We start from the raw sequence: 17,140 nt of genomic DNA on the forward strand, positions 1-17,140 counted from the left end.
ATGGAATGCATTTTTCTTCCCACAAAACAAAAAAAATGAACCAGCCAAAATTTTAAAAAGTGGGATTTGGAGGGCAATAGGAAGAATAGCTCGTCGGGATGATGCAGTCACCCTTCTGGACACCCAAGTGGAATTCGTGAAAATATAAAAGGAAAAACAGAGCTGAAAAAAATAAAGCACCACAGTGAGGTTAAAAGGAAGACAGCTGGCGGCGGACTCTGCAGTAAAAAATACATTTGACTCGTCATATTTGGCCAATTCGAAATGTGCCATAGTGTCCAAACCAGACTAGTCAGGCATATCTGCATATTGAATAGGCGAAGCAATATACTGCCACGGCTTTACCAATTATGTTTTTATTTTAAAAAGTTAGAATCTACTGGAGGGAAAACCTAAATGAAAATGGTTAAGTGTGAGATTCAGACTCGAGTGGTTGCATTACATTGCAATAGTTTGGATGTACACAAACGATTAAAGCACTTTAAATTGGGGATACTGCAGCAATTTAACTGATTGTGTTAATTACAGTCAAGGACACAGGATAATTAAAAACAAACTATAAAACCCCGGGTGTCCTCCCAGCCAATGTGATGGTGCGACATTGATCACGCGATCACAGTGAAGTTACACACGGCAGGATTGGCTGGGAAGACACGGAGGGGTTTGTCATTTCATTTCCCAGACGCCCTGGCTTAATTACCACATTCACGACTCGCGGCTTGGTGTTTCTTAAGTGAATAACCGTAATTATGTCACAATGGCTAAAGCAGGAAAAAATAAATGAGGTCTGCAAAGCCGGAGGCATTCGTTAGCTATAAAGTTCATTACACAACAAAACCCTGCTTTGCTTCATATAGCATTTAATAAAGTATTTATCAATAAATTAGCACCCATTTCCTGCTGGGTGGACTGTATGGAATGACACTAATACAATTCTGTGCTGCTTTTATTGCACGTCCTACGAAAACCCCCAAATTAAATCAGTCAATTATTTTAATTGTTACTTCAGCGGTAAGAAATTTTAAAATTTATGTGCCTGGCAGAAAAATGCAAATACAGGCTTACTATAAGTGCCTTTAAATGTTCTTTATAATTCAAGAATATTAAGCCCCTTCGTCAATCTACTGTTGGATGAAGGCTTCTTCCACCGTTTCAGTCATTGGAGTTGTTTTACGCTACTTCACCATGCTTATCAGAGGCAGGACCGTCTAGGATCAATTAAAAAAATGGAACTTGGTTCACTGGATTCATAGTGCGGTGCACGCTTACCATTGCACCGCCACCACTCTCCTTTGCAATCCACGATTTTACAAAGTTCCCCTCTGCCGCATTCCCGTCTCAAGGAATGAGGCGCAACAACGCTAATCCTGTGGGTTACTCCGCGAGCCAGACACTCACACTTCCAATGGGGGAGCATATGAAAGCTAAAACTTAGCTGCCCAACAATGTTGGCGAAACATAACAGGTCCCTGCAGGGTGGGCTGGTAGGACAAGTCTCTGCGCTGTCTATTGCTGATTTTACACCCAACAGCACGAGATTTCACTTCGTTAAAGTATTGAAAGGGGACGGACAGACGGACGCATTAATCTATTGCAGGCTGGTACACTCAGTTTACAACTTCGTTCCTACCAGTAAAACAGGGGCCGTGAAGAGCGCACGCACACTCGTGACTGCTCTCTGGAGGGACAGCCCACACCCATGCGTGCCTCCGAGCTACGTGGACTTTTAGTCCATACCACAGGCGAGCTCAAAATGTAATTCCTTAAAATGTAAGATATATAATAAATATGCTATGAAGAAAGGAGCATTGTCCTGAAACGTCACCTATGTTACACGTTTCCTTTTAAGGCAGTGTTATTTGCGAGCATGTCGAGCTTTTTGGAAATTTGTGCTTTTTGCACCAATGCCGACGCAGTATCACCAAATAATGTCATGCAGTTCACTCTCAAATGTTCAGGTTGCGGAGTGACGGTGCTCACCCACATTTTCCAAGGGCATGTGCTGGTTTAATTATCAGCTGCTCCTCACTTGTCGATGGTAAGCGACTCAGGCACAGGTGACTGCAAATGGGTTTCTTGGCGAGCAAACTGATTTTATTTTTATGCTTGTTTAGCCAGAAAAGCCTCACAGAATCTCAACTCTTTTTCAGGACGGTCCTGGTAAGTTTATGCAGTAGAGGGCTATGATGCGGTGTGCAATTTCAAAATTAGTACGTTTGTAATTATTATTTTAAGCATCGGGATGTTTGGCCAATATCAATAACATGAAGTTTCTGATAGCTACAAGAGGAAACCTGAGGACCCTATAAACTCCATGCAGAACAGCGGGGGAGCATACAAACGCCACACAATGGCACCTGAGTCCGGAATCGAACCTAGGGATGCTGCGGGGCAAAAGTGTCACCTCTGCGCAGGCCCTGCTGCCCAATTTCTATGAGAAGCAACAGATGAACTACACATTAGATATCTGAATCATATTCGGTCTAGGTTAACAATAAATGTTTTCGCCTAATTTACATACATTTGCATTATCCGGGCAACCCCTCCCAGTTATCCCGCACATTTGAGCGTTGATTGTAATTGAAATGTGTGCATACAATTATAAACACATTAACGAATGCTCGACTTTCATGTGCCCCAAGCAAGAGTGGCAGATGATTACTCCACAAATGGCTAAAACCTCACAACTCAATTAAGCTGTGAAATCACAGTGCCTCTGCCGTGGAGCATATTGACCCTGCTCCAGTGATCTTCAAACTTGTCCCTGGAACATATCTATATTTCAAGAGCGTACACGGTGATCCTAGAGAATTGTCACAATTGTTTTCATTAACGATTCCATTTCTGAAAAAGGAACTAAATGCATTTCCATGTTAAATGATGCACACGGAGATCTGAGTTTGATTCCCAGAAATGGTTTATCATCAGTGGTGAGTGAAATGTGAACCGGTCCTGGCACCCCACATCCCAACCCCTTTTTCACCAAGCTGCACTGTACCAGCATGGCGAAGTCGTGATAAAAACAACCCCCATAACCGACCCAGCATGGGAAGGCTTTCATCCAGCAGTGGATTGACAAAATATACGTACAATATTGTTATTGTTGACGACTGCAAAATAAGTTACATTTCTCAACATGTATTCGTAATGTATTTGTTTCAAAATACAAATTTAAAATACCGAAAATGATACGCCAGATTGTATTAGTAATCTGTGGGCTACTTCAATTCTCTGAACTAAAATAATAAATAAACATGCATTTGTTTACACAGACTTTGCTCATTAAAACAACTGTGCATAATTTCCACCAGTGAGAAAATGATTGCATTTTCAAAAGTCGAATTACAATAATGCCAATAAGTAACAACAGCTGGCGCTTACAAGTGTGTATTAGGCAAAGACATAATTTCAAAAGTTATACAAAATTTTGATAGTTTGACAATGTGAATGGAAAACAAATGAGCACGCAATGACCATGGGTTGTCCTTCATAATTCCACCCATAGCAATGGCCCAGGGAGGCCACTGTGTGAAAGCCACATGCGCACATCACGTTCGTAAGCACCATATGCACTCTGCGTAAAAATGGAAATGGCTGTATTTGCAGATTAAGTGTATTCGAGAGTCCATGGCATTAGCTTTGACATTTAAAAATGACAATGCATCAAGCGAATACATGTGAATCTTTAGATATGAACACGAAGCACTTCGCGCTAATTTGCTGTTATTATTCTGCTTTTAATTGTGGCGTAACACATTCAACTGCACACGTACATCTCCACGTGAAATGTTCACCTCGGTTAAGTGAAAAAATTTGAAGCAAACACATTTTGTAAAGGTCATCGAGAAATCCCTTCACGTTTCGTATTTGGCGTTGCGCTCACAAACGGCAGCAGCACGTGTAAAGGGTATGGGGGGACTGCTGTGCAAACGCATCCACTAAACCTTGGGACCTGGTGATGAACACAACGCTCAAAATAGAAGCCCTCACGTCCATCTGACTAAATCAGGATTTGTCTATGTACCACATGTGCACACTGTAATGAGCGCGGTGTGCGAGCGTTTGTGGTTGCATTGTGTAAAAAAAAAATTCAAGTGCACGAGTGAAGTTTTTTTGTTGCTGCGCTACTATGAAATCAGTTCACAACAACAACCTAAAAGAAATATGTGCGAACCATCAGCCAAAAGAAAGTGCATTGTAAATGGGTCGCGGAAACAGATTCAAAAATTGGCTTTTGTCTGGCTTCAAAGAGCCGGCCTAGTTACGACTCAACATGATTTTAATCTACACTGTTCCTGCACAAATGACCCACACATATACATGTAAGAGCAGATAAATGGGCGAATATTGGAAAGGCGCGCACGCTGAAAGCTGTCCTTCTCAAAGCTCAGCCGCCAATGGCTCTAAAAGGCAACACCGCAGGAATAAATTCCGCGTGCGTTTAGAATCAAACGATCCCAAAGATGGTCACTGATCTGAATGCCATTAAGCACTGGGGGGGCGCCACAGTCTGGAAATTAGATTGCGGTTCATCGAACAAAAACAGATGCTGTTACTAATATAAGCTTGGCGGAGGGAAAAAAAAATGCCATGGTGGCTCTGTCCACTCATGCTCCAGTGCTCACGACACAGCTAAATGTTGCTGGGCAAACAGTCCCTAAAGATCTCACAAAAAACCCCGGGGCAAGATGAAAAGCGGGGGGGGGGGGGGGTACGAATTATTTGTTTAGTCGTCCCTTCCATGCTTTGACATTGCTCCACATTCGACATAAATGAAAATAATCACAATCTTACAAATCTAAATTAAAATATTTGTAGATACATTCTTTACTGTTATTTCTAGATACATTCTTTACAGTTTATCCCCCCCACAAACATCACAGGCAAGGCAACTTAAAGAGACATTAAAGAAGACTGTGCTGAATATTTTCACCAAAGTGGAAACATGACATCTGCAGTTCGTTTGATTGTAGTGCAGGCTACAACAATATTTTCTACCAATTCAGAAAATATTTTGGAGCGGGGGGGGGGGAAAACACAGTTTCAACCAAGTGAAATAACAAATCACACCAAGGTAATGACTTAACAACACCGCACTGTTGTGTTCATTCGAAAATGTAAATACACAGCAGGGGAGCTTACCTTTTTAAAACAATACGGAAGGACCTGCACAAAGATGTCAATGTCGATTCTCATCTTGTAAAGTGGTGTCAGCCTCTGATGAGAGGGAACAACTTGACCCCGTCCTCAATTTACACAAACTTCAGTGCCTGATAAAATACGTTGTTTAACCCACTGGGGTTTTTTTTTCTCTTCTGCTGTTTTTGCCAGAGGTCTTTGACGTCAGGAAAACCAGTTAGCTGTGGCAGACAGGCTCACAATTGAGCACAGTTTATTCCCTGCTTGCCCGTCTGGCTGCCGATGCGCCCGTCCCACCACTAGGTTGCGACGCAAACGCTTTTATCCAATGCCTGCACCTATGTCACGCCCCCCTTGGCAGCGAAGGCGAAACACGAGCACCCGCTCAAATTAAATATAGCAACCACACTCTCAAACACAATCCCCATATCGCTACCTTTCATACGGCCCACTCAGCTGATGGCCGACCGATACATTTCCTTCCCCTTCCCGAATCCCTGTTGTAGCGTAAAACAAACGCCAACTGGGGCTCGGATGCCCTGGCAGCTGCCTCAGCCTTACTGGGTTATACCCGTAATCCCAGGGGAGGTCGGGGCAACCGGGCCAAGCCCCAGCTATTCTGCCCGTCTCAGGAATTTGTGTCCGCCGTGATCCCCATGCGTTGCTCGAACTCCGGGAGACCTGCTATGGCCCAGGCGGGGAGCCACGTCACCTCGGACTCTGTAGGCCCACCATGGCTGGCGGTAATTGAGAGAGGCACGGGGATCGGATTTTACGCGATATATCACACCGGGCCTCACACCTCGCACGCCTCATGTGAAATGACATAGCGCAAAGTGGATATACTTACTGATGGCTAAATTAAATTGAGAAGTTACCCGGCAGATACGAAAAACTTCGTTTAAATTATAAATAAAAAACTACAAATAAAATAACAAGTGCCATATTATTTTTATTATGTACACCTTGTCCAAATGTAAATCAACATGTTGTAGATTCTGGGATTATCACCATTAAAAATGCCAAGATTTATCATGCCTTTAAAAATTCTGTAGCTTTGCTAATAAAACGCTCCATATCACAATCATGATCAGTCACGATAAACTCACTGCCAGATGAAGGGCTCCCCAAGCCACCACCATCTCTCATGGCCTTGCGATGGAAACAAATCCATCTAGAAACCTGCACACGAGCCGATTGAATAGCTCCATCTCCACAGCGAACGTGCTCTCAGAGATGTTCCTACGTTTGAATGCCATTCCATTTTTAGGTTCGCCCATCGATCATCATCTATTCTCGCGATGTGTCCTGTCGAACCCCACCTTGTAGTCAAAATGATATCTTGAACTTGCATGTGCTCTCTAATCCCAGCATTTTTTGTTGTTTCTCTCAGTGGGATTTACAAACATGCACCTCTCTCCAAGCTCTTTTGTATGCTTTTCAACATTTTCATTTTCTTTGTCAATGTCCATATTGCTGATCCATGGCATATTGACAACCCGTCCCTACTGGACAACTGTAAAAAGAGAGCTCCATCGCTCATTGCATTCCTCCAGTCTAAATAAAGATTCTGATTTAGACCGATTAAAACAACTTACTTGCCTTCTCAATCATGTATCCTTTCTACAGTCCATTTTGAGGAAGGGTGGGGAAACTTATCTCCTTCAGATCCAGCAATCTACTCCTCACTTGATCACGTGTGCAAACACAAGGCAAGAGGTGAACCACCTGTAATGCAGATGCTCCGATGCACTCTAACGAGGTGACGAGCACGGTGGTGACTCAGAGCTCGGCTGCCGACCTGAATGCTGATGTCGGTATCGGTACACCCTGCATGAGATTTAGTACACCTTCACAATCCTTTCATGCCAATTATGTGCCATCACTGCAAATACAAAAAAGAATAGGCACATTTTAAAACCTGTCAAAGTGGCAATTATATTGGCCTGTGAAAAATGTCTCTTGCGACGATAAATGGAGAGATTGAGAATGCTGTATGTGGATCACGTACAGTGAGGGAAAACAGTATTATTTGATCCCCTGCTGATTCTGTACGTTTGCCCACTGACAAAGAAATGATCAGTCTATCATTTTTATTTGAACAGTGAGAGACAGAATAACAACAAGAAAATCCAGAAAAACGCATGTCAAAAATGTTATAAATTGATTTGCATTTTAATTAGAGAAATAAGTATTTGACCCCCTCTCAATCAGAAAGATTTCTGGCTCCCAGGTGTCTTTTATACAGGTAACGAGCTGAGATTAGCAGCACACTCTTAAAGGGAGTGCTCCTAATCTCAGCTTGTTACCTGTATAAAAGACACCTGTCCACAGAAGCAATCAATCAATCAGATTCCAAACTCTCCACCATGGCCAAGACCAAAGAGCTCTCCAAGGATGTCAGGGACAAGATTGTAGACCTACACAAGGCTGGAATGGGCTACAAGACCATTGCCAAGCAGCTTGGTGAGAAGGTGACAACAGTTGGTGCGATTATTCGCAAATGGAAGAAACACAAAAGAGTCAATCTCCCTCGGCATGGGGCTTCATGCAAGATCTCACCTCGTGGAGTTGCAATGATCATGAGAACGGTGAGGAATCAGCCCAGAACGACACGGGAGGATCTTGTCAATGATCTCAAGGCAGCTGGGACCATTAGTCACCAAGAAAACAAATGGTAACACACTACGCCATGAAGGACTGAAATCCTGCAACGCCCGCAAGGTCCCCGTTGCTCAAGAAAGCACATATACATGCCCGTCTGAAGTTTGCCAATGAACATCTGAATGATTCAGAGGACAACTGGGTGGAAGTGTTGTGGTCAGATGAGACCAAAATGGAGCTCTTTGGCATCAACTCAACTCGCCGTGTTTGGAGGAGGAATGCTGCCTATGACCCCAAGAACACCATCCCCACCGTCAAACATGGAGGTGGAAATATTATGCTTTGGGGGTGTGTTTCTGCTAAGGGGACAGGACAACTTCACCGCATCAAAGGAACAATGGACGGGGCCATGTACCTTCAAATCATGGGTGAGAACCCCCTTCCCTCAGCCAGGGCAGTGAAAATGGGTCGTGGATGGGTATTCCAGCATGACAATGACCCAAAACACACGGCCAAGGCAACAAAGGAGTGGCTCAAGAAAAAGCACATTAAGGTCCTGGAGTAGACTAGCCAGTCTCCAGACCTTAATGCAAATCAATTTATAAAATTTTTGACATGCGTTTTTCAGGATTTTGTTGTTGTTATTCCGTCTCTCACTGCTCAAATAAACCTACCATTCAAATTATAGACTGATCATTTCTTTGTCAGTGGGCAAACGTACAAAATCAAGAGGGGATCAAATACTTGTTTCCCTCACTGTACCACATGCACAGCAGCAGGTTTTCAGTGCTTCACTGCACAAACAAGATCTTGCATTACGACACTGCACTAATGTGGAGTTAGCATTTACATCACGAAGACGCCCGTCATAACCTCCCTCATAAAATGTGCCTATGTTGTGTGTTGGTCCGGGGGGCACAAGAAAAACGTAGCAAACCCAAGTCTCTCCCTGCCATTGAAAATTTATGTATTGGAGCTAATCATGAAAAAAGATGAAAGAGATGAGATTTCTGCCAGAGAGACGTGCATGATCCACCTACAGTGGAACGATCATCCGGTGGTCTGATTACAGTAAGTGCTCCCTACATCAGCAAAATTGGGTCGGCTCCCAATGTAGGCTCCCAATGTATTTATTACACGCAAGGTGAGCCAGACGGTGAATTACGCAAGAAAAAATCTGACAAATTTTAGGAGGCATTTATTTCCAAAAAACACCTTGGAAACTGTGCAGCACGCCTCCTCGACTCTGTGGGCTTAAGAATTCAGAACAAAATGTGTATTATTTTATGCATATAATCTCTGCATTTATGTGTGCATCAGCAACGTGTTTTTGATGCACAGCAGCCCATTTGCTGGACATACCTCGTTGCTGTAAGAGAAGCTGTTTTTACTTATTTTGTTGAGTGTAGCTCGGTCAAGATGGATTTCACTGCTTTGCCAAAACAGGCAGTCACGTGAATGAAATATTTGTGCAACGAGACTCCATTAAAGCCCATGCAAGGCATCTGGAAGAATGACATTATTTTTGGTAAAAAAAAGGATATGACTTCATTTAGTATGCAGGGCTCATGACCATGACAACACGCCCCAAGTGAAGTAAATATAGCCCTGTACAGTTGTTGTCACAGCCACCCTACCCCGTGACCCCTCTTGGTCCTGAATGACATGCCCTCCTCTCAAACAAAATAATTGGACGAGCCCACATTTATTATCCCGATATAAGTCACCGAATCATTTACTGCGCGGTTTTCCATAAAACTGATATACTGTGGTGCATAATTTTTGTTTAGAGTAGGTCAAAAACCTGTCTGCTTGTGAGAATAATTTTCCACATCAACTCTGTTTGCCATTACTTCGTGAGAAAATTATAAGCAATGCTGCATACGACAGCCACTCATTTTCTAGTTTTGCCCAATTTTAATAATGGAAGCATATTTTTAGCCTTCCTTTTTTTGTTTATAAAAAAAACCCTGAAGGCTGCAGATTTGCAGGCAACAGGCAATTATTCACGCGACACTCTCCGCCCGGGGAGGGAGCGATGGCCAGAGCCAACGCCTTTCTCAAAGGCCCCCCCCGCCACCTCCCCCCCCCCTACAGGGTCCAGCAGCCCCACCAGGAGCAGCGCCAGGCACGACGTGGCTTCTCCCGGGGGGCCCCCACAATTCCACTATTAGACATGCGCCGAGAAACGCCACCCAGGGCCCAAAACGAGGGGTGGACGGGCGAGCTGGGGAGGAAGGCAGCTTTTGTGTTCATCCCACTCTTGTGGGCTGGCGGGGTTGCAGTGAAAGAGTATCCACGAAATATTTACGGTGCCGATAAAAACGCACAAACCGTGAAGTGGGGAACGCGACGTAGGCCATTCTATTAAGCGATGCGCATTTTCCCCTCGCCGTCCTAATATGCGTAAAACATAAGCTAATACCCCGCGTGTCGGAGCACCGCGAGATTAAGCCTCGCTTACGTAATTAACAAAATGGCCGGGGCAATAAAACGTGGTGGTGGCCACCGAGCAGAGCGGCGGTCCAATTACGGGGAGTTGTGGGCCGGAGGCGACGGGCCCACGGGCAGGGCCGAGAGCGCACGGGCCGCCCCGCTGCTCAACGTACACTTCAGAGCTCCTCCTCGTCGTCTGGCGGGGGAACAATTAGTCTGTGGCTGGCATGCAGAGCGGCGGTGCACGAGCCACACGTAATGAGCCGGCTCAACAAAAGGTCAGCTCCGAGGCTGTAATTAAAAAGCATCAATATGCGTAGGCAGCTTTATAGATTTCCTAAGAGCTGCTAAACACACTTATAACATTCGATTTTGGTGGCGTCCTTTTTTAAGCAAAGCCTTTGAGATGGCCTTTATGCTGCCCGAATGCTTGATTTAAAGTTAACTACGCTTTTGTAACTGGGAATGGGAGGTTAAGTAATAAGTCGTGCAGCTGGCACACTCCGCAACCTAGTGGGCAGTTTGGTCCTGTCCCAATGAACCAGGAAGCCAAACAAGCTGTAATTCTACACTCGATGGAGCCCTACCGCCTTTTCCCACCGCTCCTTCACACCCTCCCATGGTCCCCTGCCTGCCCCTTCATTATGCTAAAAATACGGGTTTCCTCCACAACAGCAGATGGTGTGGAGTTTAAAATGCGTACAATAAAACCACAATGCCGGTGGCTGTATGTGGCAGGATGTGGTGGTTCCGCATCAAGTATGGAAAAAAGATTTTCGGTCTTTTAACTGAACACAATAACAAACACTGTCGGCACGCAGCTCAGGCACTGTTCGCATATAACATTGTCTAGGAATATAGACTAATGGGCGTGGTGATTTTTTCTCTCTAAATTCTTTCATGTTTGGGCCAAAATTCTCACACTTGCAGACACCGATGATCAACCCTTAGGTTTGCTCCACCCATAACCAGAGTGCAGTGTTTATCACGTTTATCACAGCGCTCAGTGAAATGTGCAGCGGATGCGCCCATCATCCATAAAACACCCAACTCGATAAAAGGCAGCATCGCGATCGATGCTGCCCACGGGCAAGCTCCTTGCCTATCAAAAATTACGTCCAGCATAGGGGCGATTGAAACCAAACACAAATCGATCACACGCTATTAATTATTGCCAGCACCTATCCTCCACCATTTTAGTGTCCCTCCTAAATCTTCTGTACACCACTCTCCATTTCACGCACTTAATGTGAAGTGCATAGCCGCGATTAAAACCAACACCACCAACCACCACCACTTGGGCTTGCAAAAAATTCAGCTTAAGTTGCAGGTTGTCTCTTGTCGCTTCTGTGAGCAGCAAAACTGCTTATCTCAATAACAAATTAGCTTAGTGTGTGTGTGCTTACCTTCCCAGACCTATCATGTGACCAATAACATCCGGATTTTAACTTCTCCTTTCTTACATTTCTTTTTTGCAATCGTTTCATCATGTAATATTCCAATAAAAGAGGACAAACAACAGACATGGGTGTAAAATGACAATAACGTTTAGCGTTACAGGCAATAAAACCACAGCTCAAGATTAGCATTTTGATTGTTTTGATCAAGGACTCGGCACTGCCACACACGCAGCAGCCACCAGGGACACAGCCATTCAACGGGCAGAGCGGCTGCACTCACCTTTAGCCGCTCACTTCATAGCTCGTTAACCCATTTGCGATGCCGATAGCCAAGTGTTGCGTAACGAAGAAAATCCCGGAGCACAACATTCAGGTGTGGGTGCGTGTGGCCCCCGCCGGTCACCACCACCACCACCACCAGTTGACCGCGACTTCTCCGATGGTTTCAAATGCTGTTGTCGCTGCAGGGCCGCAAACAACCTACCTTGCAGTCGCCGTCTTCATTTTCGCCGCAAGCCTCCGGGCGGGGCGTGGGCAGACGATACCACACGCCGCACGGCCGCTGACAACAACAAGGGCACTGAAAATCCCCTGGCGCGGGCTAACACGCGGCACACGGCTTCCGTCGAGCACTAAAGTACTTGGGACATCTATTTTAGACGGGGGGGGGGGGGGCTTTCAGCAGTGCTATAGTAACTGCAAAACGCACGTTCTATGCACCCCCCTTTTGGTCACAGAACGCCTCGGTGTCTTCCGAGAATTTGCTTCGCCACCGACAAGACAACACAAGAACAAATTTCCTCCCATTTATAACAATCGGCCCCTGTTTTGCTTTTTGCCCATGCCACATTTTGAACAGGGCGGCACTGGCGTGCGGCGAGATGAGAAGGGAAGAGCGGCAGTGACGGCGGTGGTCTCACCTGGCGGAGGCGGGCGTTGGCGAGCGCCTGCTGCAAGGTCTCGTTCCGGCCCGCGCCACCGCTGGCGCCACCCACGCCGGCGCCGCGCTCGCCCTGCGGCGCGTTGCCGTTGGCCCCATCGTCCATGCTCTCCTCGGCGCCCTCCTCCTCCTCGTCCTCCTGCATCTCTTCGTCGCTGTCCTCCTCGTCCTCGTCGTCGTCCATCCCCCTGCGGTCCCCCCGGTCGTCGTCGTCGTCCTCGTTTACGTCCAGGCTGCCGTCCTCGTCGTCAATGCTGACGATGCCTTCCTCCCTCTCGTTGACCCCTCTGATGCCGTGCCCGTTGTGAATTCCCCTGTAGTTGTTGTTGTTTTCTTCAGCTGCGCCCGCGTTGTTCCTACTGCTACCGGGCTGCTGCAATTCCTCCTCCTCCTCTTCTTCCTCCTCCTCCTCCTCCTCCCTGCCCTGTAGTACCACCGCTTCTTGCTCATCGTCGTTGTCTTCCTCGTCGTCGTCGCCATCCTCGTCATCGTCGTCATCTTCATCATCGTCATCTTCCTCCTCCACCGCGAGGTGATTGTCGGCGTTTTCTCTCCTCCGCCTGCCGACGCATCGGCGTCCCCGGCCGTTGAAGCTGGCGCCGCCACCGACAACGCCGCCCCCGCCACTCCCTCCGGCACCGGCTGCCCCGCCGCTGCCCGCGCTCCCGCTAGTGCCGCTGGAGCCACTGCTGCTGCCGCCGCCGCCGCAGGTGAGCAACTCGCGGTTCATATCGAGCACCCAGCCCGCGATGCCCCGCACGCGAGTCAGCTCTTCTACGGACTCGAAGCCACCCAGCTCCTGCACGCACGCACACAGACGACGCGCAACGCGCAAGCGTCACCCGCAAGCTCGGGAGAAGACCGTTTTTTTGGGGGGCGAATAATTTGATCGAGCACCCCGTAATGTTTATCAACATTCTCTGCCGGCTGTTGCTGACACAACACGCTTTGATGCTCTTTTAGAATGAGTCAAAGTTATGTATTGTGTGTTAGGAAGAAGTAAATTATACATGTGTGTTGCTAAGAATGGAGCCAGCGTTATGAGGAATCGAGTGCAGTACGCTCACCGCTGCTCGCTCCACACAGATCCTCTATGTGATTATGTTGGTTGTTGGCGCAAGTGCTATTTGTGAGCACCTACTAAGGCTGACAATGCACTTAAAGGTGTGGCGAGGTTAGCACCATGTATGCCCAGTACACTAGGCCTGTAATGACGCATGGATTCGTATTAAAATAGATTCTTACGCTCACAATACATACATCAAAATATGCATGCGATAATCAATTAGTTCAAATTCGTACACGTCGTATGTAATGGGGTCACGTGACCCCTCCAGCCATTAGAGGCGCAACAATCCCCATAATGTAAAAAAAGTATCGATTCTTGAATCAAGTCAAAACCCTAAATCATTACCATTAATTGAAGTGTGGGGGGGGGGGGGGTGGATCATTTCACGCATAACCTACACGCTGCACCAGGTACTGTTCTAAGGCCGAGTTTACCTACGAGAGGACCAGAATAGGCTGGGATATCACTTGCCATCGGTGTTATCCATGGAAAGCAATCAAGCCTAACTCACCGTGCCACTCTTCCCCATGACACACGCAGATGCGCAGGCAAGGAGCGCAACATGTGCACGGTCAACAGGCAGGCAGACCAGTGCCAATACAACCTGTCGTGGCTTTAGATTATTCACCGTTAGTCTACATGGGGGCCAATCGGATGAAAATAATACGTTTACCGGATCATTAAAATTTGTACGTACAGCAGATAATAGCAAAGTTTAACTCGATTGATTAAAAAACCCTACGGCATGATACACGCATGTTATCCACGTGTGCAGTGACAGATTGAAATGTCCAACAGCTAAACATTTGTTAGAGCTAGAGATTACGAAACAGGCAATGGTCATGTTTACTCATTGCTGTGTGGTTAATCAAAGGCAATGCTCTCGATTAATAATGTTTTTAATTAAATGTTTGCAGTATATAAAATAATTTTGCGTCCCATTTCAAAAGCCTGATGCCAAGTCATAAGTAAGAAACCACAAACAAATACAATTTTAATAATTTAAAGCCAGAATCAAGTAGTTTTCAGAACACGTGTTTGCAGACAAAATTTGAGCCAAAGCAGAAAGCAATAACCTTCGAAGGCTGCTGGATAAAATGTTAATTTTTTCATTTTACGGGATGTTCTACAGCTGTAAGTGGAGAATTATTTCTCCGGTGTATTGAGTGCAAGCAACGACATTACAAACATACAACACTCATCTTAAAATGTGGGTCGGATGTCAAAACAGGAACAAAAGAATAGGTTTCAACTCACCTAATTTAAAAGCATGGTTCACCTGTCATCTAGCTCTTCAATATATTCCACATTATTGCTACATAGAAGGTTGAGAAATAAAGCCAAAGCATTGCCAGTTACTCCCCTAAAGACACAAACTCAGGAGTGAACCGACCGTTTCATACTGGAACCTTTGACAACCCACTATCATCTCCGGCCACTGCTCCCACTCCAGCCTTGAAATGTGGGGGCAGTCTTTTATGATTCACTGTCAATGGATCTCAACTACCATTGCAGAAAAAGAGTGCTCCACCTCACCAAAAAATACATGCTTTTATTCCAAACATCCGTCGCTCATTTGCACCGGTCGGCAATATCAATGACCAAAGATTCCCTAACAAAGACAAGAAGTTTCCAGACATGCTGCACAGACAATTCTGTACTTAGTGAAACGGGAGAACCGGAATCCTCTGCATGAGAACTGTTCCCAGGGGGACAAAAATAAAACTTTTCCTCAACTTCTACTGGGAAATCTACGTAAAGAGGAGTTCAGCAGTGATGCATTCACTGCAGTTTCCTGCTAAGGCACAAAGCCACACGTGTGGTCCAAGCAACCAGGACACTCTGCCATGTGTGCCACATAAAAATCAGCCCAAAGCAGTGCATGATGAATCCATGGGTCTCACTTTCTAAAAAAGGCTGTCTGTTCAGGAACTATAAGAAGAACTCCGCCCTTCTTATAGATATGCACTGGCTCCCCATCTCCTACCGGTGTCTGTTCAAGCTCCTTACGCTAGTATATAAACCTCTTCATGGCCTTGCCGCACCGAACCTCGCTTGCCTTGTCTCATATTGTCCCCTCCCGCCGGCTCCGCTCTCAATCTCTCCCACGACTCCTCACCGTTCCCACCTCTCCTTGCGCACAATCCCGTTTCTGCTCCTTTTCCCTACTTGCCCCCTTACACTAGAACAAACTTCCCCTACACATTAAGCGAGAGGCACCCTCTGTCTAGTTTCCGCTCCTTCCTCAAGACCCGCCTCTTCTCCCTGGCCCATCCTTCCCTCCATCCCTAGGTACCCCCGTAATTCCCATACCCAATAACGTCGCCTCCCCATACCCCATCCCTATTCACCATATAACTTTTATCTAACCCTCACTGTACCACTCGTAACCCTTGTAAAGCGGCTTGGATAAAGGCGCTAAATAGATATATGATGAGAATGTTCTTCGCGCACTTGGCCCTTTTTCTCTCTCCACCTGGCTCTTTGGTGGTACGGTGGCAACGTTGTCGACAACAGCCATCTCCGGTCCGGGGCAGAGCACACGCAGCCCCTGCGGCTGCCTGGAAACGGCGCCTACGGTGTAACTTCACAGCCATGGCCAGCTGCAAACGAACAGCCCTGGGAGCCTTCGTGGTACCATTGCTGTTTTAAGTTAATGTGTACAAACAACAGGCGGGGGGGGGGGGGATGCTTTGCCTTGATGGAAAAATGCCTTGCCAGTTTAATTTCCTCCACACATTTCAGAAAAAATTGTCGCTCGTTACAAATTCTGGGTAGCAGTTTAACCAATTAAATGCCATAATTGATGATGTCATGGCTGACAGGCTGACAGGCAGACAGATACAACCATTACGAATAAATTTTGATTTAAAGCTTTCGTGACTGCAGGGATTCATATTCTTGGTTCTTAATTTTTATTATTTTATTGTTTCCCTTCTACGTGACTTTACCAAAAGAACCAAGAATATACATTACGAATAAGTGAATAATCTCAACAATGACGCAGTGGTTAGAGCACTGTGTTATATGAATGGATACAGCAAACATCAATGGCGAGGGATATTTGAAACCGGCCCTCCCCTACCAACCTGACATGGGCAGTAGTAACAAAGGGCTATAAATTGTAATCTTAGATGGCTAACAGCAGTAGACAAAAGTAGGTAAATCTTCTCTGTACTAAATGAATGAGGAAAGAACCGACTGCTCTCTTGGGGTCATCCTGGATTCAAAACTGACTTTTGAAGATCACATTGATTATGTTGGTAAAAAGACAAAAATAAAAATTGGTTTTCTGTATTGACACAAGCACTGCTTTCCCCCTATGTCCCGTTTGGAATTGATAAAAGCTACCATACTGCCTCTACTTGATTACTGTAACATCGTGTATAAATCAGTCACAAGTACTGTACTGAAGAAGCTTGATTCCATCTATCACTCGGCCTTAAGATTTGCATTGAACTGCCCATATAGAACTCACCACTGTGATCTCTACATAAGGTCAAACTTAACATCTCTTAATGTTCGACTTACAAAAAAATCCGCAAACTACCT

The 17,140-nt window shown here is 45.8% G+C and overlaps 1 protein-coding gene across 3 annotated transcripts in view; it reads right to left on the reverse strand.

Moving 5' to 3' along the window:
- The window catches only part of FBXW7 (F-box and WD repeat domain containing 7), a 102,510-nt gene that overhangs the window by 65,280 nt on the left and 20,090 nt on the right, over positions 1-17,140 (reverse strand). For 2 of the 3 annotated variants that reach the window (XM_032955532.2, XM_032955531.2), the window contains exon 2: positions 12,500-13,318. In XM_032955532.2, coding sequence (XP_032811423.2) covers positions 12,500-13,318 — 819 coding nt within the window. Of the gene's footprint in view, positions 1-5,142; positions 7,389-12,499; positions 13,319-17,140 lie in introns of those variants that run through there. The other variant, XM_076067417.1, reaches the window with a different exon arrangement.

This window comes from Petromyzon marinus, chromosome 16, assembly GCF_048934315.1.
Source record: "Petromyzon marinus isolate PM22_M1 ecotype Great Lakes invasive population chromosome 16, UKy_Petmar_22M1.pri1.0, whole genome shotgun sequence".
Taxonomy (NCBI): domain Eukaryota; kingdom Metazoa; phylum Chordata; class Hyperoartia; order Petromyzontiformes; family Petromyzontidae; genus Petromyzon; species Petromyzon marinus.